The sequence below is a fragment of the Elephantulus edwardii genome, unplaced genomic scaffold (genome assembly GCF_000299155.1).
Source record: "Elephantulus edwardii isolate Elephantulus edwardi_28Jun2011 unplaced genomic scaffold, EleEdw1.0 scaffold00129, whole genome shotgun sequence".
In the NCBI taxonomy this organism is placed as follows: Eukaryota; Metazoa; Chordata; class Mammalia; order Macroscelidea; family Macroscelididae; genus Elephantulus; species Elephantulus edwardii.
Window position 1 is genome coordinate 2963608 of NW_006399879.1, and position 23006 is coordinate 2986613.

The following is a 23006-nucleotide window of genomic DNA, read 5'->3' on the forward strand; positions in this document are numbered from 1 at the left end:
CGGCTGTGTCACCTGACGGTCTGCGTAAGCACAGCTGTGTCACCAGGACGGTCTGTGTAAGCACGGCTGTGTCACCTGACGGTCTGCGTAAGCACGGCTGTGTAACCGGGATGGTCTGCGTAAGCACGGCTGTGTCACCTGATGGTCTGCGTAAGCATGGCTGTGTCACTGGGACGGTCTGCGTAAGCACAGCTGTGTCATCTGACAGTCTGCGTAAGCACGGCTGTGTCACTTGACGGTCTGCGCAAGCACAGCTGTGTCACCAGGACAGTCTGCGTAAGCACGGCTGTGTCACCGGGACGGTCTGCTTAAGCATGGCTGTGTCACCTGATGGTCTGTGTAAGCACGGCTGTGTCACCCGGACGGTCTGCGTAAGCACGGCTGTGTCACCCGGACGGTCTGCGTAAGCATGGCTGTGTCACCCGGACGGTCTGCGTAAGCACGGCTGTGTCACCTGTATAACACCGGCTGTCGCTGAGGCTTCCTTCAGTCCTGACACCACATTCTTCTTCAGAATCCACCCCCTTGGACTCTTGGCATAGCTTCCAGCCCGCCTCGCCCACCATCCAGGAATGGTGAAAGGCTGCAACCCAGGCGCACACCTTTCCTCACTTTGAACCATGCAGTTGCCTGTGTTCTGTTTGAACAAGTGCTTCCTGGTTTATGAACAGGTTGTGTACGAGCACAGCTAAAGGCTCTGTATCCCATTCTTCTCAAGATCGTCCATATTAAGATCCACAGTCAAATGTCTCTGTGCAATAAAACACAAATATCTTCCAGGTCCCCTCTGGTTCGGCCCAAACGCTCCCGACACCCACTGGGATCTATCCCGTTCTATAACCTCTTCTGAACCCGAGAATCTGCCGCGTCCTTACTGATGAACTGTCCAGTTGATTCTGGAGACTCGTGCGTGGCGTTAAGGACACGGTTCAATGAGTTCTGCATTCCGGCCAAATCCCCGAGCTGCTCCGAGGGAGAACGACGGGCAGGGTCTGCCCACGAAGAGTCACAGCCTGGGAAGCCGGACGGACTGACCCTGAGCTGGGCAGGACGTCGTGGGGGCAGCGCTTGGCGGGGTTGACTGGGCTCTGGGGCACGAACTTCCCAGGCATGCTGTGAGCGTCTCCGTGAAACCCATCAGGTCAGAAGGGCCGGGCCGGAGCGGAGTGCACAGCGATCTCTCTCTGAAGGCTGAAGGCCTCTGGGCCTGGACGGTCCACTCGCGGGATCTGAAAGGGTCTTCCTGTTGATGCTGGTGCCTCGAGCGGGGGTTGGCGCATAGCCACCGTGTGGACCGCAGCCTGAAATCTCACCATCTACACTCGCGCTCAAGGCCATGGCTTCAGACAATCCACCCTGCCGAGGGCCTTCCTCTCAGCCTCTCCGCTAACCCCCAGCGTGGTGTCTTTTTCCAAGAACTGGCCCTTTCTGACGACACGCACAAAGGACGCGACACGGCGTGACCAGCCTTGCTTCTGATCCACACCCTGGCCGCACTTTGTGGACACAGGGGACTCGATGGCTAGAGCGAAAGCCCGTGAGTGCCGCCCAGTGGTGACTGCAGGAACTGTTATCTCAGGAGCTTTCTAGTCGCCAAGCTAAACTCCGGATCCTGTGAGAGCTCGGTGTTCAAAGGGAGCTCGGGTGGCCCAGTGGCCGCATACACACACCTTTAACATTTGTAGAGACGTTTGTATGTAGGTGAGATATATTTTTATGTATTTGCCTGAAGGATGTAATATTCTCCTGAACCTGAAATATCAGGTCTTCGAGAACATCAAAGACGTGCTCTACTGAGGAAGCAGGTGCCCAGAGAACTCCCACAGGCAGAGAGAGGTACAGGAAATGCACGCAGGTGCCGGTCTGCACACTGCAGGGAGCCTCTCTTCCCAGGGGGCTGCCTGGAGAGTTCCCAGATCCACTGCCACCAGCAGTGCTGGGTCAACAGCTGGGTCAACTGACCAAGAGTCTGGCTTGCGGGGGGCAGTTCTGAAGTGGGAGACCTGTGCAGCTCGGATGGAGGGTGGGAGGACCTGCTGAGTGGCAGGTGATGAGATCAATGCACCGGTGCAGCCGTGCGCTTCCCCTGCAGGGATGAGAAAACTGAGGGGTGGCAGGAAGACAAGTCTGTGGCCTCACCGACGCGTGGGCCGTGGGAATGTCCTAGCTGTACGGTCTGGTAGATGGGCAATGGAAAAGTGGACAGCGGTGGGTGTGTCCACAGGGCCACACAGCCACACAGAGGTCACTGTGGGACCTTAAGGGTGGCACTAAAAGGGGATGCTTGGTGCTCACCAAAGGAAGTCCTCCCAGGGCCGGAAGGGGTCAGGAAGGAACAAACGCTGTGCTTCTCTCTCAGGTGACCATTTGGACCACAGAATGAGGAGGTGAGAGAACCGCAGGCATGCACAGACAAAAGGACATGGCCTCTGCTGCCAGCTCAGGGCAGTAACACGGATGTCCTCAGAGGGTACAGCCTGCACGGTCACTTGGATCAGTGTGGACGGTGAGCCACACAGGCCACACCCACCAGCGGATTCCAGACGGCCATGCGGTGCACACCAACAGTGTGATTCATGGTGGGTCACACTGTCCACACCAAGAATGTGATTCACGGTGTCACACAATTCACACCAAGAACGTGATTCACGGTGAGTCACACCGTCCACACCAAGAACGTGATTCATGGTGTCACACAGTTCACACCAAGAACGTGGTTCACGGTGTCACACAATTCACACCAAGAACGTGATTCACGGTGGGTCACACCGTCCACACCAAGAACATGATTCACGGTGTCACACAATCCACAACAGTGTGATTCACGATGGGTCACACCATCCACACCAACAACGTGATTTCTGGTAGGTCACACAGATCTTATCTACAATATGATTCACGGTGGCTCGCATCATCCAACAGTGTGATTCACAGGGGTTCACACAGTCCACACACATGATTCATCTTGGACCACACAGTGCACACCAGTAACGTAACTCACAGTGCACACCAACAGTGTGACCCACGGCTTGCCACAGGATCCACACCAGCAACACGATTCACGGTAAGCCACCGAGTCCACACTGACGTCATTCCACGTTGGGTCACAGTCCACACCAACAACGTGACTCACGATGGGCCGTGGGACCCACACTAACAACGTTAAGTCAGGGTGGGCCCCACAGTCCACACCAACGTGATTCACCGAGGGTCACACGGTCCACACCAACAACGTGAGTCCTGGCGGGCCGTGGGATCTAACCGAGGGCATGAATCACACACAGTGGGCACACTGTACACCAACCACACGCCCCAACTATGTGATTCGCCGTGGCCCACACAGTCCACACCAACAACACAATTCTCATTAGGTCACAGAGTCCACATCAACAAGTGATTCACAGTGGCTTACACCAACAGTGTGATTCACGGAGTCACAGTCCACAAACAACACAATTCCTGGCGGGCCATGCAGTCCACATCCAAAATGTTAAAGTTACATGCAGACCAGGAAACTGCTGTCTGAACAGAGGAAAGGAACACTGCCTGGTTCAAAATCAAGGAGTGTGTCAGCGACATGTCCTTTCTCCACACCTCTTCAATCAATATGCAGATCAGAGCAGTCGGGGGACTGGATTTTAGAAGAATGTGGCATAAGAATCGGACGAAGGGGAGCTCTGGTGGCCTAGTGGCAAGAAGCTGCAACTACAATCCCAGAGGTGCACGGTTCGAATCCACCAGATGCTCTGCCGGGGAAGGAGGGGCAATCTCCTCCTGTACCAGTCAGATCTGATTTGATAGTACACGCACACAAAAATAATAAAATAAAATAAAAAAAAAATTAAAAAAAAATAAAAAAAATAAAGAATCGGACGAAAACTCATCAATAACCTGCACTATGCAGATGATACAACCTTGCTCGCCGAAAGTGAGGAGGACCTGAAGCATTTGCTCCAGAAGGTCAAGGACTATCGTCTTCAATATGGACTGAAGCTCAAAATCAAGAGGACAAAGCGCCTCATCACCAGGCCAATTGGCAGTGTCCCGACAGATGCTGAGATGATCAAAGTCGTTAACAATTCTACCTTGCTCAGACCCACAATCAACACCTTTGGCACCAACAGTCAAGAAACTAAGGGACAAGCTGCTTTGGGGAAAGCTGTTGTTTAGGACCTCTCCAGGGTGCAAAAGAGAAACAGCACCAGTCTAGAGACCAAGGTGCACTTAATCTAGGCTTCAGTCTTCCCACCAGCTTGCTATGCATCTGACAATGACTAAGGATGACGGAAGAAGAATCGATGCCTTTGAGTTGTGGTGCTGGAGAAGAGCGTTGAACAAACCATGAACAAGAGAACAAACAGGCGTGTCCTGGAGACGGTTAAACCAGGTTGTTCCCTGGAGGAAAGGATTTTGAAGCTCTGTCTCACATATTTTGGGGATATTGCCAGAAGGAACCGGTCCTTGGAAAATGACATCATGCTTGGAAGGGCAGAGGGTCAGCGCAGGAGAGGAGGACCCCGGATAAGATGGACTGACTCGGTGGCTGTGGTGACGGAGTCGGGTGCGTCACAGATGGTGAGGCAGGCTCAGCACAGGGCAGGCTTCACAGCCGTTGTGCACAGGCCGCTGTGAGTCATAGTCATGCAGCGCCACTAATAACCACAGCAATATGCAGTCCACACTAACGACGTGATTCTCAGTGGGCCACAGAGCTTAGCTCAACCTTTAGGTGGACTGGAGACTTAGGTTAGTCACTGTGTGTCCCTCGCTAGGTGACCAACCCCCAGTAAAAGCCCTGGGCACCAGGTCTCATGGGAGGTCGCTGGTTGGTACATATGGCTTGCTGGGGACATAAGCACTGTCCTCCACTCTCCCTGGGAGAGGACAGGAGGCCAGCCTGGAGCCCTCCTGACACAGCCCCGGAGCCTTCCCCTGCGGCCGACTCTGATCTGTGCAGCAAAGTGACCAGGACAGTTGCAGCTCTGCTGGGTTCTGTGGCACCTCCTTAGGGAACCACTGACCCGAGAGTGTCTTGGGGACCCTGGGGCTTGCATTCCACCTCCCCCCTCAGATCACAAGCCCCAGGAGCAGGGATTTAGGGCTTTGCCCCCCCATGTCCCTCACGGGCCTCGTGACTGGCAGGGAGCCCACAGCAGGAACTCAGTCATGAGCAAAAGACAGAGCCTCCCAGAGTGGACGCTGCGCAGGGAGCCCTGCCCGAGCACTGACCTCCACTGTACCCGCTGTTCACAGAGCCTGAGGGCCGGGCGGCCGGGCACCCAGACGGGGGTGGCCCTCGGGCCTGGGCCGTGTTTCCGTAGCCTCCGTTCTGCTCCAGGAGCTGCAAAGATTCCAAACGCAAGAACATCAATTCTTCACATGAACTGCTACCAAAACGCAAGCTACAGTTTCTACCTGCTCCATGTGTTAAGGGACCTTGGAATGCCACCATATAGGCCGCAATGCCTTTCAGAGGCGAGGAGCCAGGCAAGTCCACTTTACAGGTCCATCCTTCCCCACCCGAACACTTCTGAAATCCAAGGAAAGAATTTCCCGGGAGTCTCGAGCTTTTCCTCTCACCAAAGGCTGGGTCTGATGTAACAACATCTCTAGCTGGAACATCTGACCCATTGTTAACATGCAGATGGTGCACGCACATTCACCCGGGAAGAGTCCTTGGAGGCCTCGCTATGCCGTGGACGTGCGGTGTCTGGTTTAGCATGTCCACAAGGAATGGACCCTCCAGGCCCACGACAGTGCAGCACTGGGGGACTGTGGCCACACCGTGGGGAAAGTCTGGGCCTTCAATGTTCTTCAGTGACATGGAAAGCCACAAGGGGTCTTGCAGGGGCCTCCGACCTGCTTTGCTGCTGTTCCGTGCTGTGCAGTCGGCAGTGAGGCACAGACAACCCTTCAGCAGTTTTCAGAGGCTGTAAATCTCACAGGAGAAGACAGCCTGTCCCTCATCCAAGGATCCACTGGGTGATTCAAACTGACGACCTCTGCATCAGCAGCACCACTCCTCACCACCCAGCCACCACAGGTCCCTCCGACCCCGTTCACACTTCTACAAGAGGATTATACATTTGCCCGGGAGGGAGACACGCAGAGAAACCTGTCCAGGGGTGCCCAGCACATGCACGGGGGAGTGGACCGTGGCGGGTGTGAAGGAGTGGTGAGTTGGGCGAGAGGGTGGGGCTGGGAATGTGAGCAGGTGGCAGGTGGAGGAAGCAGTTCACCTTACAAGCAGAACTGTCGATGAGCCGGAGGATCAGATACGAGCCATCAAAGAAAGGAAAAGTTCCAGGCCAGAGCGACCAAGAGAACAAGGCCGTTCTTTCCCCACATGGTCGGAAAAGACTGAAGAAAAGGCGTGCTTGGCGGGAAGACTGGGCAGTGTGGTCCAGGAGACGGCCACTGAGGCCCATCTATCTCTCAGATCCAAATGTAGCTGCCATGAGGCTGCTGTGGGAACCCAGCTGGATGGACAGAAGCAGGGAGTTTCCCAGTGTAAGAACATCTTAGGCATCAGAGAGCAGAGGGCTAGTGACCAGGCCCCAGGGCCCCTTGGAGGAAGACAAACTGACCAAGGACCATCAGCTTCTGAACAGCCAAGGGAAGTAAGGAAGCAACCGTGCTGGGGCCAGGAAGCCTCAACGACATGATGGGGCTGGGGCTGGGCCTGGGTGTAGCACCTGGGCCGGGACCTCCAGGTCAAACCAAACACAGTCAGTCCAAGTGCTTTCACTCAGATAGGAGGAGACAGGGCAAAGTCAGAGCCCTCAGGGTGGAACTGTGCAGAGATGGAAACCGGGCCTTAGCTTGTGGCACTCGGGCCAAATGACGGGCTGGTGGCTTGCTTTTTCTTTTTTAATGCTGGGTTCAGATGTACAAGCGGACCGTGTGCTGGGAGGCCAGGAACACTCCCCACTGACCACTTCTGCTGCCTTCTCAAACAGGAGGTGAGGGCATGAGAGGCTTCCTTGTCAGAGAGGAATGAAGGATCCAGGGTGGAAAACAATGTATATGAACTTTGCAAGCAAACCAGTATAAAATAAAAATTTTATTTAAAAAAAAAAGAATGAGGGGTTTTCTTGTTTCAACAGGACATTAAGAGCTATCTCCTTGACAGATAAGAAGTGAGGTATCTCCTTGTCAAACAGGAAGTGAGAGGTTTCTTTGTCATACAGAAGATGAAGTGTCCTCCAGACTAAAAGGAAGGAAGAGGTTTCCTTATCAAAGAGGAAGTGAAGGGTTTTCTTAACGGGACAAGAGGGATCTCCTTGATAGAAAGTGACTTTGGATCAAACAAGAAATGGGAACTTCAGGATTAGAATCAGCAATACAGAGGCGGCAAAAGTTACACCAAAGCCAAGAAGCAGATGTTGACTTACATAGAACAGTCCTCTGCGCAGATGAGTGATGTCAGAAGAAGTGGACACTCTGGGCCTGAATGGCATCCGAGAACAAGACCTGCCCACTAGACTTTGAACTCTCTGTGGCATCGTCTCACAGGCTCAAGCTCAAGCCCCGCCATCTGCCCAGAGAATAAGCTATAAATCGAGATTCTGCTCACACGCAGGGGGCCTTCCCTCTAAAGCTCCTTTCAGGGAGGACGTCTGTCTCTTTGGGGATATAACTTTCTAATAAATCTACCATTGCTATTGACCCTCATTTCCGCCTCCTTGTCTCTTCTCCTCCCTACACTTCAATCAAAGGCTTCACCCTATACTTTAATGCTGCAGACACTCAAGTCTGCTCTCTCAAGAAACACTGAGATTGCTGTGCTCTGAGCGACCCTGGTGTTTGAATACCAGTTGGGCACAATTCTACCTGCACGAGACGCGTGGATGAGAGCACTGACTGCGTTCTGTAACAAACGGGAATGGAAGTTTTTCCTTATCAAGCAGGAAACAAGAAGTTTCCACATCAAACAAAAACGAGAGGATCTCCTGGTCAAACAGGAAATGAGAACTCTCCCTGCCGAACAGGTGAGATGTCTCCCTGACAAACACGGAGGTGCTTCCATGGCAAACAGAAGGAGGGACATCATCCTGCCCTATTAAGAGTGACATGTCTCTTCCCAGTGTGACAGGAAGTGAGTATTTCCTTGTCAAACAAGAGGTAAGAAGCCTCCCTGTCAAACAGGAAGTAGGCCAGTCCGCACTCCTGCGTCCTGGGAGCCACGGATGCCCACAGCATGCCCTCCATTTCCCAGGTTCCTTTGCGTCGAGAAGGCTGACTCAGTTCTGGACAAAGACACCCAAGCACCGTGTAGCATGACGGTGTCACATACCCTGAAGGCACAGCCTGAGAAACCTGCTCACTTGGACCTGCCTGGCCCACCTCACTCCTTGACCCCTGACCCACAGACCACAGACATCTGCAGGCCACGCTCCCTCTGGAAGCAGTAGGGAAGTCTTCTTCCTTGTCTCTCCTAGTTCCCGCTGGCCCGAGAATGTCCTTGGCTCGTGGCCACATCACTCCCATCTGTCTCCACCTTCACGTAGCTGCTGCCTCTTCCTCTGTCCCAGAACTCCCCTGCCTCTCTAGGCACAGACTCCGCTGTGTTTGTGGCCCAGCTGTGGAATCCTACAGAAGAAGCTCCTCTCAAAACCCTAAGCCTTATCACATCGTTTGCCACTTAGAAAACAGCCATTCTTTTACAAGCCCAGGGACTGTGGCAAGGACACACCCTGGGCCACCAGCCAGCCCACTATACAGGGAATCACAAGGAACTCCAGGGACTGTGGCGAGGACACGCCCTGGGCCACCGTTCAGCCTACTACATAGGGAATCACAAGGCAGCACATCTAGGACCCTCTCCCTGACGCTGCTTCCGTTTTCTTCACACCAGTGTTCGCTGTGTGACACACGCATCTGAGCATCTCCTCAGCCACGACACTAGCTCCTCAAAGGCAGGGTTCCACGTTGCCCCTGCCGCCCAACCCTCAGACCCCACGAAGGAGCACACGGCTGTGTGTTTGATGGATCAAGTCTGCGCTCACTCGTGACAAAATTCTCACCACTCCCACACAAGTGTGAGAACCACAGTTTCCAAACTCGTATGTGACAGGAAGTGGGTTTCTCATCAGCCCCACACACAGGACCCCAGATGGGTGGCCCGCTTCTGCCCTCTGTGATCGGTGTCCCGGCCCCGAGTGCTCTGAGTAGCCTTTAGAACGCTCGATCCAGATGCTGTGCCGACAGGAAGCACCTCGGGGGCTCAGACGCCTCTGCACAGGTGACTGCCTGGGCCCTGGACGGACAGTCCCTTACCTCTGTGATGGGCGACTTAGGGTTCACGTTTCTGGCAGCAGCAATCTCCTGGAGCTGGTTGACCAGCTCCGTGATGGACAGTCGCTCCTCAGGGTCGACCTTCAACATGGAACCTGAAAAATGTTCATGTTCAGCCAGTGGGCGGTCCCCGAGAGCCAGGGCCGCGTGGGGAGCGTGGCTGGGTGCCCGGGACCCCTGTAACCTGCTCCAGTTAGGCACATTGTTGTTGTATACTCAAGAGTCAGAACCAACCCACAGAGACCCTCCAGCAGGTTTGCAGAGGCAGTAAACTGCTAAGAAGGTGACTTCCCATCTTCCTGCCACAGAGCAGCTGGTGGATTTGAACTGCGGGCTTTTGGGCCGGCAGCACAAATCTTCACCAACCGGGTCTCCCTTAAGCATATTGCTGTTGTTGATTGCCGTCGAGTCGAGCACGACTCATAGCAGCTCTATGAACAAAAGACCTAATGCCTTTCCGTAACTGTCATCATTTCACCAAGTTCATAGAGTTTCCAGAGGCATGTGGTTTAGGAAGTGGATGCCACTCCTGCTTCCAAACCTGTTTTACAACTGGGAGCTCCATCAAACACCGTCCACATTGGGAAACCATTCTGGTATTTGATACCCCAATGGCACAAGGTTCAGCATCAAGGCGAAACCCAGGTTCCTTCACACAGCACATTGACAAAGAGTGATGTACAAAGTGGAAGAATGGTCCTCCAGATGTAATAGCACTGGTCTCATTCAGCAGCGGTTAAGCGCTGTCGAGTCGAATACGACTCAGAGTAAGCTTTGCATAAAAGATCTAAACTCTGTTCTATAACTATCATCAAGTCTGTACATTTAAAGAACTTATAGAGTTTGTAGAGTTTCCAGAGGCATTTAGTTTTAGGAAGTGGATGCCACTCCTGCTTCCTACCATAACTCCTTCAGGAAGCTCATCCAAACACTACGTAATAGGTAAACATTGTGGTTTTTGACACGACTATGGAACAGTGTGTAGCAACATCACATCAACACTAAGCTGTTAATTCAGCAAATAGACAAAAGATTGCTGTGTCATTCAAGGAATATTCATTTGAAAATTAATGAATTTCACCCAAGGACCAAATTTTACACTCTTTAAAAGCAAGCGAGGAAGTGAGCAGGGAGGACAATGAAACTGAACAAGGTGATCACTACTTCAAAAAGCCACCAGTGGACACAGCCCAGGACTGCCCAATGTGGAGGCTCCGTGGAGAAGCCACCAACACCATGGAAATGGTCAGAAATGAGGGAAGCTGGCGTGAACCAGGAGGTCAATGCCAGGGTGCCCAGGGCTGCAGGCTGGGAGGGGACAGCAGAGAGGACGTCACCAGTCGGCTCTGTCCTCTCCCACCAGGCTGTCGTTTCATGGCTGAAAACTTACGAATGAGGTTGTGAAAGACGGTGTAACGAGTGTCGTTCACAGGAATTGTGTATTTCCCATTAACAATTCGAAGTTTTGCACCATCTTCAAAAGGATGTTGCTGGAAGCACAGCAGGTACAGGATGCAGCCCAGGGCCTGCAGGGGACAAGGACACAGGTCAGAGCCCAGAGAGAGTCAGCAGGGGACGAGGACACAAGGTGAATGCCCAGGGTCTGACACCAGCCCAATCCTGGACACACAGGAAGACACTGATGTGGCAAGTCCTGCTTTACAGGTTGAAGGACAACGGAGGGACAGTCTCACTGTTACATTTTACGGTTTTATTACCATGGAACCCGTGCCCCTCGCCAGCTTCCTGCCCCAGATAGAATGCAGCCTCAGCGTTTTTCTACTGCTTCTTCTAGTGAAAAATGGTTTGCATTTTCCTTCTCTGGCAGGTTCCCACCTGGCTTTCACAGGCTTTACTCTAGGAAGCCCACAGTGAATTAGCTCTGAATTAAGATAGGAAGGAGAAAAATAGCATTCGTGGCAATAAGCGACAGTCATAGAAAGGGCCCCAGACCACAGGATCAGCCTTCTCATACAGGTCAAGTGTTCCACCAAAACCAGTCCAACAATACAGACCAGGGCGAGGAACTGGCCACTGTCCCAGCGTGAAGGGTTGCCCAGCCACAGCGTGTGGCACCCACCTGGAAGGGAGCGTCCAGGTAACACAAAGCCTGTGGCTTCTTCATACTCGATGTCTTAAACACCTGGCCTGCTCCCCGGGGTGTGGGGCACACACATGCCCAAAAGCACCTGGTCTCATGTGGGGCCACCAGCCCAGGAGCCACTTGGCAGGTGAGCTGAACAGGAAAAGCTTATTCAAAATGCAGAAAAGGCCCCAAGATAGTGGACTGCTTTTCTCAGTAAGAAAACAGAACAAAACAAGAGTGTATGAATTCCTGCATTTAAATCTAGGTATGAGCACTCGATGAGTCGTGTTAACGAGGGTCCCACACAGCCTCGTCCTGTTCACCAGGCTCCAGTCTGTTCATGGGGCGGGCAGTTGGCAGTCCCTGATGAACCAAAGACCCTCCAACAATATGGAACCCACACCTGGGGGCTGGTGGCCCTGAGAACCGTCCCTCTGGAGATCCCCCTCCTAGGACACCCACAGCAGCTGGCAAGGCTGACCTCTAGAACACCCTGAAAGTGTAATGCTTGTGCTGGTAGATCCCAGAAGGGGTGACCTGGGCCCCTGCACCTGCCTCAGCCCACGGGGCAGTCGCCTGACCAGCCCGGTCCCGCCCCCTGCCCAGGCTAACATAACCGGGGAGAGCTCTGCGCGGGCGTCTCTGCCTCCAGCTCAGGGGGGTCTCCTGCAGTGGGGGGCTGCTGCAGGGAAATTCACAGCTCGACCTCGTCCCGGCTCAGAATCCAGTTCTAACTAGCATTTAACAAGCGTGCTCCATGATTCCCTTTTTATTTACTTTTGGTCAAAGGCCTCTGAAATACACATGCACGTAGAGTTCTGGAATTACACCGTCCAATTTGCGTCAGGACTTTAATGCACCCCTGAATGACACTCTCCCCACACTGGTTATGCTTCAATGTGTGGTTGTTACGTGCCATCAAGTCGGTACCAACCCCTAACCGACCCTCCGGTGGGTTTTGTGGGGCAGAACTTGCACAGGGAGAATGCCCATCTTTCTCCCGTCAAGCAGCTGGGGGGGTTAAACTGTCCATACCCTGGGCTACCAGAGGTCCAGACCTAGAGGCATCTGGGCTCCAGCTTTGCTCCTAGAAGGTGGCCTCTCCCCTCTGGGCGGGCCTGTCTGACACGAGTGTAACCTGGAGGACAGAGGCCACTAGATGGCCCAGGAGCATGGTGGTTTCTGGTGGAGATTCTGGGGAGCCCCAGCTCGACCTCTGGGAGAAGCTGGAGACTGCAGTCTGTGTCCCCCTGGCCGACAGCACTCTGCAAGCGGCCCCGACTGCCCAGAGACGTCCCCACCTCACATCTTTTTCCAGGCTGACCGCCAACTCACAGCCTCTCATACAGTAAAGAGGGAAACTGCTCAGTGAGTTCTGAGAGTGGCTCTGGTGCCTCAGCGACTGACTCCGAGGGCTGGATACTCCCTGAACCCACAAATGCTATCAGGACCACATGGGGGTGGGGGACAGTCATAAGATAAAGCCAAACCGCTGGCCTCAAGCCTTCCCCACCTCTTAGCGGCCTGTGGACAGAAAAACCACTTCACAGGCTTCAAGCTGTCACCTCCACACATCATCCTTCCCCCACAGAGCGGCTGCTGGGTTCAAACCACTGACCTCTCAGTTAACAATCAAGGGCTTTAGCCACTCACCCCCAACACTGGACACTTCCTACATTCTGCAGTTGGTGTCAGAAGTGAGGGTGGCAACAAGGAATAAATATTTAAAAAAACAAAGAAGGTGGGGGGCGGGTGGAGGGGAAAGGGAAGGAGGGAAAGGGAGTGAAAATGCACAAGGAATGAATGAAACTCTAACATTTCTGTAAACTATCAGTAAGATCACAATTAAAATGAAAAATTTTATAAAAAAAGCAAGTGAGGGTGGTCTTGGGGTCCCTCTCCTATCACATGAAGCTCAACCAGACTCATGTGAAGAAGTCAGACAGCAGCTCGCCTCACAGGGACTGGACCCTGGGAACCATGTGGCCCTCGGGCACAGAGCCAGCTGGCCCGATCAGAACCCCGGGAACGGAAGCCCAGGCCAGCATGTGGCCACGATGTTACGAGTGTCCCGTTTACAATGAAGGGTGTAGGAAACCCGTGTAGGCAGGGGCTGAGTGCCGGTGCCCCATCCGCCCCGACCCCAGCGTGCTGAAGGCCAGAGACCCCCGTACCCGCCCAACGCGGCCCCCAAGGCCAAGGTGAGGTGACGCACCCAGATGTCCTGCTTCTCGTTGATGGGGAAGTTGGAGTAGAGGTCGACGATCTCGGGAGTTCTGTACATGGGGGTGGTGTTCCGGGTGATCTGTGGGGAAAGCACACACATCTCAGAGCAGACCCGCACACGGGGTGGGGGTCCCAGAGGGACAGTGAGGGCAGGCCAGCCCCGCTGTCCACTCAGAACAGATGTGCACCGTGATCTGTTTACAACGTGCACGTTCCAGGACGATCTGAGAGCGCGCAGTTCCTGCCTCGAATGCCCCCAGCGCCGTATCGGGCAGGTGAAAGCCGGTTTCCCGGGCTGGGGGGAGAGCAGCACTTGGTGTCCACAAATCCCTGAGGACAGCAACTTTCAGCAAGGACTGGGCCAGCACGTCCAGGTGCTGAGCGCCCTACTCCTGTGTTTCCAGGGAAGAGTGCAGGAGACATGGCCCAGAAGGGCGGCCCACTCAGGCCTGGCACTCAGAGGCCCTGGGCGAGGCCAGGCATCTGGCCATTAACCAAAAGGCCAGAGACTGGAGCCAACACCCAGGAGCCTCCGAGGCCCCAGTCATCCTGCGCACACGCCACGGGTGCTGACACTCGGGCCGGGGCAGCCACAACAACCACTGGCACCAGCGGTCAGTCACGCGAGTGGACGAAGGGGGTCCTGTCCTGGGGATCTCAGCCTGTCACCGATGAGATCTCGGCAACAGCCACACGGATCCTGCGAAGACAGGGAGCCTCCGGGCGGGTCTGAACTGGTCAGTCCAGCTGTTCAGTCAACCCAGCCATGGACACCAGGAAGATGTGGAGGACAAGGCTGGCGTGGGACGCCGCAGGGAAAGGAGGCCTCACTGTGGTACCCAGCATGGTCCGGCTCTGGACACTGAGACCTGTGCCCTCCCCTCCCCAACCACCCACAGGCCACATGACGGAGCACACAGCGAAGACCAAGCTACAGCAAGAAGGAGCTGACTGCATTCCCTGTCACGCATGGGCTCCACCCCCAGTCACAGGTGGGCCAGACCACGGTTCCCCCACAGGCTCCAGCCCCAGTCACGGATGGGCCAGAACATGGTTCCGCCACGGGCTCCACCCCATCACAGGTGGGCCAGACCACGGTTCCCCCACAGGCTCCAGCCCCAGTCACGGATGGGCCAGAACATGGTTCCGCCACGGGCTCCACCCCATCACAGGTGGGCCAGACCACGGTTCCCCCACAGGCTCCAGCCCCAGTCACGGATGGGCCAGAACATGGTTCCGCCACGGGCTCCACCCCATCACAGGTGGGCCAGACCACGGTTCCCCCACGGGCTCCAGCCCCAGTCCACAGTCCACGGATGTGCCAGACCAAGGCTCGCCCAAGGGCTACACCCCCAGTCCACAGTCCATAGTGGCAGGACAGGCGGACACCAGGAGGGAAGGCAAAGCTGGGGCCTGGATGGCACCATTTCTGTGCTCACTGGGTGGGAGGGGAGAGGCTGGGGCCTGGAGGGGCTACGCCTGTGCTCACTCTGTAGGTTGTCAACCCATGCGAGTGGGACTCCACACTGTGCCCTGCTTCCAGGAAGCACTTCACCTTCCAGAGGCTTTGCCTGCAGCTCTGAGCCTTCGTCCCCCAAGAGACACCTGGCAGCCACACAACTCCAGGTGCACGAAGCTACGCGTCGAAGTCGTAACAATGAGAGCAACCGACAGGACACGGAACAAACTTGACAGGAGACGGGGGAGTGTCACACACGCTCACTCAGGCGGGGGAGCGAAGTGGGAACAAAGTGCACACAGTGGGGTGCTGTCACACATGCTGAGGGGTGCACACACAGTGGGGTGCTGTCACTCAGTGGGGCTCTGTTGCACACACAGTGGGGCACTATCAGAGGTGCAGTGGGGCTTAGCACATGAAGTGGGGCGCCATCACCCATGCTGAAGTGCACACACAGTGGGGCTCTGAAGCCCACAAAGTATGGGGCTGTCACACAGTGGGGCTCTGTAACACATGCTGTGGGGCGTGTCACGCAGTGGGGCTCTGGAGCACACAAAGTACGGTGTTGTCGCACACGCAGTGGGGCTGTCGCACAGGCAGTGGGGTTGTCGCACACGCAGCACAGCTGTTGCACACGCAGTGGATGCTGTCTCGCGCACCACGGAGCAGCAAGCAAAGCACAGGCCAGGCAGCAGAGTGCTGCGCCCGGCACGGAGCCCTATCCCACGGCACACATGGCAGGGCACCTCACACACAGCAGAACACACACACGACGCGCATGCACGAAGCCCAGAAGAAAGCCGGGTCACCAGACGGAGGCCTGTCACCCACTGCTGGAGGATGGTGCTGCTGGGCTGGGGACCTGGCGGGGGGCTTGTCGGGAGCTGTGCTGGAGGAGAGTCCACGCAGAGCAACGGCCTCGCCAGGAATCGCCAATCGCAGCACCGGTTCCTCCCGGCAGCATCATAAGCTGAGTGGTCCCAAGGGACCCACGGGTCGTGTCCCTGGTGGAGCTGGAGAAAATCGAGGACATTGAAGGGAAACACCGCGTTCCTCACTCTGTACTGTCGGCTGCCACAGCCGTCCTCCGCTGCAGGTCCATGAACTGGCGTGAGGACCAAATCCAAGAACAGGAATAGTGACGCCGCCACTGCAGCAGCGCCAGCAGACACGGAAACCGCACACTTCTGCACAACACCTTTCCACCTCGCGGTGAAATGCTGCTGTGGGTGCACAACTTAATGCGGGAGCTCCGGTGGCAAGAAGCCGCGCTACTGTCCCGAAGGCACGTGTTCGAGGCCACCAGCCGCTCTGCAGGAGGATGGACAATCTCGCTGCTGTTGTGGGCGCACTCTGTAACACACACGTAAAGCGTGTGCTCACGGCTTCACCACGCTGGCGAGGCCTTCACTCAACGGTGACCTGTCGGTTCAGTTTCTGGTGATTCAGTCACATGTAGCTTTTCAACCGTGCAGGGAGGGGTCCATGTCTATAATGCCACATTATTCAAGGGTCAACTAAATTCCTCTCAAAACTCAGTGCCGTCGAGTCGGAGGTGATTCAGAGAAGGCCTTCCTGCTATAACCCGTATGACCAGGGTGATCCTGCTGGCATCTGAAACGCGGGGGGCACAGCTTGACCGCAACCAGAGATGCATCTCACCACAGCACCTGACAGACCAGTGCTGGGCTCTTAGGAGCAGAAGAACAAGCAGCCACTCCCCTAAGCTGTGAAGCACAGTCACTGCACACGTACCCTGGTGCTGGTAGCACCGTCCCTACCACCAAGCTCCCTAACTGGTTGTTGTTGTTGTTGTTGTTGTTGTTATGCGCCATCGAGCTGCCTGCAACTCACAGAGACCCCATGCACAACAGCTCGGAACTCCACCCTGTCCTGAGCTGGTCTCCCCGTCTCCGACCACCACTCCCCCAGTTAGGACTGGTTAAATAAAGAAACGTGTTGGTGCTGCTGGGAGCCCGAGAAATGGGTAAGACAAACAGGGAACGGGGCCGGCAAGAAACCTCCCCGCCTGTAGGTGGAAGCAGAGGCCCGGCTGCGGGTCTGTGATTTCTACACTCAGAACACACGAGCTTGTCTGTCCAGCACCCTCACGTGCCGTGTGAACATGCATGGGTGCTTGTGTGTGGACGCACGCCTGTGTGTACACCCCCTTTCCTGCCAGACTCCTCCCCAGCACATCCCACCGACAGCCGACACCAGCCCCACTCTCTTCGGGCCCTCAGGTTTTGTAGAATGAAATGTGTCCCCCAAACTACACGTTAAATCCCTCCCCCTGCACCTGTTAAAGTGAGGCCACAGCAGTGCAGCCTCACCGCTGTCCAGGCAGGACCCACACCCAGCTGACCCGCTCTTGGATCCCCTCTGTCCTTCCCACCCAGCAGCGGTGGACTCTGGGTGGAATCTAGTCATAACTGACAGAGGGAACCTCACAGGAGGAGGCTCGGAGACCCCAGGCTGCTGACAGGTGACTGAGGCCCCGGCTGGACCTCCGGCCTCCAAAGCCGTGAGACAAGAACCATCAAGTCTTCACAGGCACCGTGCGCAAGAGCCCAGGACGCCACGCCAGAGGCATCCGGTGTCTGGCACTGAAAACACCTGGCACTGGACCGAACAGTATTCCTACCCCGTAGAGAGTCTGCCAGGTTTTTGGAGTGCCGTAAACAACCTGCCTCTGAGTCGCTTAAAGGTTTGAGGGGATGAGAACACTGGCACGTCTGGTAAACGTTGCCTGGTACACGAATAAGGGGAAACGTGGTGTCCTGGAAGCACGTTCAAAGACAGCTGTGTAAGGGTAGCAACACCCACAATTCTGTCTCAAGCCCTTGGTGGTGTCACCGGGACGTGGTGCAGTGGATGACTGAGTTCCGCCCTTGCAGTCCTTGTCTTTGTGGTTCCCACCAAACAACCCATCACGGGGCAGGGAAGACTTGCCCGTGTTGAAAACAAGGCATGTGGCAGCCCCGTCTTGTTAGGTGCTGTCAAGTGGAGTACGACCCACGGCGACCCTGTGAACAACATATTTGAAACCCATCCTGTCCTGTGCCACTCTCATCCTCTCGGACACACTGGAGCCCATCGCTGCAGTCACGGTGTCACCCAAGCACGATGTCCCTCTCCAAGGAACAGCCTTTCCTGGCAACAGGCCCAAAGCACGTGAGATGAAGCTTCACCCTCCTCGCCTCCAGGGAGCAGATGATGTCTGGAACCCTAATGAGACTCAGTTCTGCCATCCTTCTAGGCTTCAGAGGCGCCATTCCTGGGGTGGGAAGGTCCAGTTCACTACCCTCAAGACACAAGAGCCAGCAGTCGGCGGCACTGTGTGGACGTGCGATCCCTGAGGGGAACCTGCTGACCTAGGAAGCAAAAGGCAGTGGTGAGAAGCCGCCCAGAAGGATCAGGAGACAGTACGGTGGGCTTCCAGGCCACAGGGCGAGTCCGCGGGATGTCCCCAGGCAGGAGGGCTTGCTGGAGGCTGGAGGCTGGAGACCAGTGGGCATCAGCAGCAGAGCTGGAGGAGCCTGGCAACACATGCCCAAGCGGGACACAGGTCAGGGGCGGCTGGGCCGAAAGGAGGAGGGCCGGAGAGAGGCACGTCCACGTGCTGCCCTGACCACAGAGCGGCATCCTGAGCCGTTCCCGACGCTGCCTCGTAACCTGCTTCTTCTCTGATAAACCTGTAACTGTGAGGGTGGCTGAATTCACTGCAGTGGGTCAGTGCACCCAGCAGAGAGAGACTGTCCCAGGAGGGCCGGCGGCGGCAGAGCTGGTCAGAATCTGGGCGGTGGCCTCTCTGCACGCAGCCCTGGACCACTGATCTCCATCTGCCTCCCCGCCACTAACACAGGGCTTGATGCAAGTGTTGAGGAGCCTGGAGAAAGGCGACCAGCGTCCCGCACAGGAGCGAGAGGCCTCGGCGCAGGCAAAGTGACTTTGAGCAAGCATCCGCGGGGACAGGCCAGGGGAGGTGGGCGGCTGAGGCCAGCACGCGGCCAGGGAACAGCCTCGAGGAAAGGCGGCCCTCCAGGCAGGCGGCTGGCCCCAGTGCCGGGCACACCACACCCTCAGAACCCTACATCCCCATCTTTTGCCTCTGGGTTTGTTTTCTGTTCAGACCATTTGTACAAATCTTTTCCTGACAGGCAAGCTGTCTTCAGAGCAGCACCTGCCTGGGTGTGAGTGAACACTTCACAGAACAGGAAGAGAGTCCCGCTGGTGCCCCAGAGCACGACCCTCCCAAGGGGACCCTCATCCTGAAGGCACAGGTCAGCTTTCCCGCGCTCACACTCGTCCACTGTCTAACGTCTTTCCCTCATGGCCTCACTGCAGACCACGTGCGTGGCCAGGCCTGGCTGCGTCCCCCACCCATAGCACCTGAGGCCGCACAGGACGAACCACCATGACCTGCGGAGGGCAGAGGTCTCTCCGGACCTGGCCTCAGAATCCCCCTGGTCGGCGCATTTAAAGAAAGATGTGGTTTCAGAAACATCATTTGGACGGTCAGAGGCCAGGCTGGGGGTGAGGGAGATCAGGATGGAAACGGAAGTAGCCAGACAGGTGAACTGGCTGCGTCTGCGGCCCCTCGCCAGGGCCCAGGGGGTCTGAGGAGAGGACGCACGGAGCTGCCTGCAGACAGGGAGGCCTCACGTCCCGCTCCACGAGGGCACCGAGCACGGCTGCCCTCAGCGAACGCAGCCCCCAGGACTCGGCGAGCCCGGCTTCAGGGCACCTCTGCATCAGGCTGCATGCATGGCGGCCCCTCCTCACCTCTTCCTCCACCATCGCTCGCTTCTGGGCGCTCCAGCTGTAGTCGGGGTAATGCGACACAGTCGTGGCACTGCCAAAGTCGCACAGCTTGATGGTCCCCTGGTCGCTGAGCAGCAAGTTTTCAACCTGCAGAATATTCCAGAAGAAAGACTTTGTGAGCGTCGGGGGTGGGGGTGGGGTGGGGGGTGGGGTGGACACGAGGAAGTGCAAGGACCCAGCCTCCTCGGTGCAAGCAGCCTCCCCAACCCTGGACCCAGGATGGAGGGGCGGCCGGCCCACAGCCGAGGGCCAAAGACAACCCATTCAGTGTCCACACTGAGAAGACAGGCAGGGACCCAGAGCCGAGGGCCAAAGACAACCCGCTCAGTGTCCACACCCAGACGAGGGGGCCCCGTGCCAGGGCTCAGACACTCACTGAGGATAGAATCGGGAGGACATGGTGGTCATACAGACAAGAGAAGAATGGTCTATCAGGGAACAACAGCCCAATTCAAGAGTAATGCATGTTTATTTTAAAAATAGGTGGTTGCTGTTGTCATTTGTTGTTGAGTTAGAACCGACCCACAGCTGACACTCCGGCGGGTTTTCAGAGGCTATAAATGACACAGGAGGAAACAGCTCATCTTTCTCCTGAGAAGCAACTGGTGGATTCAAACCATGTACCTTTGGGCTGACAGCACAATTCCTTAGCCCTAAGCCACAAGTGCTCGCTCAAAAAAAAAAAAAAAAAAAGATGGGGGTTGTGCAGAACAACAAAAAGCTAAAACCAAACAACAGTGACCCCATTTAACGTGAGATGTACAGGAAATGCCAGGACTTTATGTTAAAAATGTACCATACGATATTAAACTATTAATAACCTAGGAATAAATCGAACAATGGATGTCCAAAAGGGATACTCCTTTCCAAAACATTCTGTGCTCGCCTGGGCAGCATGTACCCTAAAATTAGAACAGTACAGAGAGGACTGGCAGAGTCCCTGTGCAAGGATGACACGTAAACTCAGGAAGGTCCCATATGTTTTTGAGAGAAAAAAAGAAAATGTGATAAATTTTTAAAATCCAAAGTAAATAGGAAATAGTGTTCCCTTCCTAAAGTGGAAGGTTTGTGGTTATACCACAGGGTCGGAACCGAGCCAGAGCTGACAGACTCTCCGGCGGGGTCTTCAGAGGCAGTTAACCACACAGGAGGAGACTGCCCTTCCTTCTCCCTTAGAGCGGCTGCTGGCCTCGAACCACAGGCCTTCGGGATTGCAGGGTAGCTTCTTGCCACTAGGCCACCAGAGCTCCCTAGGACAAGATAGAAACGTCAACCCGGTGGCAAGTGCACCAGGGCAGCAGGGGCAGCGCTCCCAGCTCTGAGGACAGCGCCACTCAGATCCGGTCTCATACGGCAGAAGATGAAGGACCATGTGCACAGCTTTAGGTGACCAGGAGAAAATCAAAAAGGACTAATGATGCTACCTGAAAATCCTATGCAATGCAAACATCATCTCCAAGAATCAAGTCTTCCTGGGGCACAGCCATGCCCCTCTGTGACTGTGTGCACACGACAAGGGCACAGGTCAGGGGTGGTGAGAGACCGCCTGCCCACCAAGTCCAGGTAGTGACCACCCGGGTCTTGACAGAGAAAGCTCGCTGGGCCCTGCTCTCGAGAGTCAAGCGTTCCAATGAAGCTGGCAAGCCTTTCCTAGGTGGAAGCTGACAAATGTTTTGGGAATTCCTGTGGGAAAGGACATGCTGGAAGAGGCTGGCCGACCTTGGAGAACAGTTTTCGGCATAATCTGAAGCTCCGGTGACTCAGACAACAGAGCGTGGATCCTAGAGCAGCCACACCCACCAGGACACTCCCACAAAGAGCTCTCAGAACAGACCCAGACGCCCCGGTGCGCCCAAGGCCGTGCCGCAGAGAAGTGGGGTAAGGCTGCTGGGGGAACCCACAGGGAAGGACTGAGGGAAACACGGACCCTTCCCTGACTACATGCACCATCCATCACAAGAGGGCGGACCCCTCCCCACAAAAGGCACAACCATCGATCTTCCTGCGTTAGAGAGACGTCACCAGTGAACATGGTCACCGTCACAGGTGGTGGAGGACCTGCTCTACACCAGGACAAGGCACATCCTACCTTAGGGCCCAGTGAAGAGAGCCAAAGGACGAGCTGCAGAGGAGAAAACACTAACCACACCATCAACCACAGAAAGACTCTGCCGCCGGGTGGACCGACGCAGAGCTGACCCTCCCGCGGTTCTGAAGTCGTACGTCACACAGGAGGAGGCCGCCAGTCTCTTTCCCGCGGAGTCATGGCCAGATCTGAACCGCCAGGTGCCTGGACTCTGGGTCACAGAGGAAGCCTTTCCAGAGGAGGCCCCCAGAGCTTCCCCCGTAAACCTCAGGATGTACAGGTAGAAAGAATTCCTCCAGATTGAGACGAATAAAACAACTTCAGTAGAAGAAGAGGCAAAACCCCTTTATCAAGTACTTTCCCAGAGAGGACACCCAAATCCCAGGGATTGTAGGAGGACCCACACCTTCCTCAGGATAAGGAAAAACGTGCACACAGAGCAGACACAGCCAAGTGACCAGGTAAAATGCAGAGGGCTGTGACCGCGAGGGCTGGGCAAGGCCGTGGAGGGGCAGAAGCCAGGTCAGGTCACGTCCAAAGACACACACGAGAGGGTAGTGGGAGTCAAGGCCAGAGCGGCTGCCCTCCCTGGGGTGGTTCATTCTCAGCCTAACGCAGGGAGCCGCCTCACCCACAGGAGGAGACCTCTTAGTTTTTAAACGGATATCACGGCACTAAGCGTCCTTCCCAAAGCCTGTGGAAAGGTCCTTGACAGCCGATCTGCCCACTGTGACTCGTATTTTGCTGGCTGTTACCGCCGGGTGTTGACTGCAGATCCAAGTACAATGGAATCATTGACAACGTCAATCCTGTTCTCCACCCATCATGAAGCTGGCTAGTGGTCTAGTGGGGAGAACGCTGGTTTTCCTGAGGTTGAGACGTCCTCCACACTGAAGGTCAGAGTTTTCTGATCTTTCTGCAGCAAGGTTACGTCAGCTGCATCGCAGGCTGACGCTGAGTCCCCCTCTAATCCTGATGCTACGTTTTCACACTGGGCAGCTTCCCGGACAGCTTGCCCAGCACACAGG

At 55.6% G+C, this 23006-nt stretch overlaps 1 protein-coding gene across 2 annotated transcripts in view; it reads right to left on the reverse strand.

Moving 5' to 3' along the window:
* Positions 1 to 23006, reverse strand: part of GAK (cyclin G associated kinase) — a 106306-nt gene that overhangs the window by 49516 nt on the left and 33784 nt on the right. Inside the window, exons 3-7 of one of the 2 annotated variants that reach the window (XM_006893591.1) lie at positions 19854 to 19979; positions 13599 to 13688; positions 10746 to 10823; positions 9280 to 9393; positions 5230 to 5341 (exon numbers count right to left, since the gene is read on the reverse strand). In XM_006893591.1, the coding sequence (XP_006893653.1) occupies positions 5230 to 5341; positions 9280 to 9393; positions 10746 to 10823; positions 13599 to 13688; positions 19854 to 19979 (520 nt within the window). Of the gene's footprint in view, positions 1 to 5229; positions 5342 to 9279; positions 9394 to 10687; positions 10824 to 13598; positions 13689 to 19853; positions 19980 to 23006 lie in introns of both variants that reach the window. The other variant, XM_006893590.1, reaches the window with a different exon arrangement.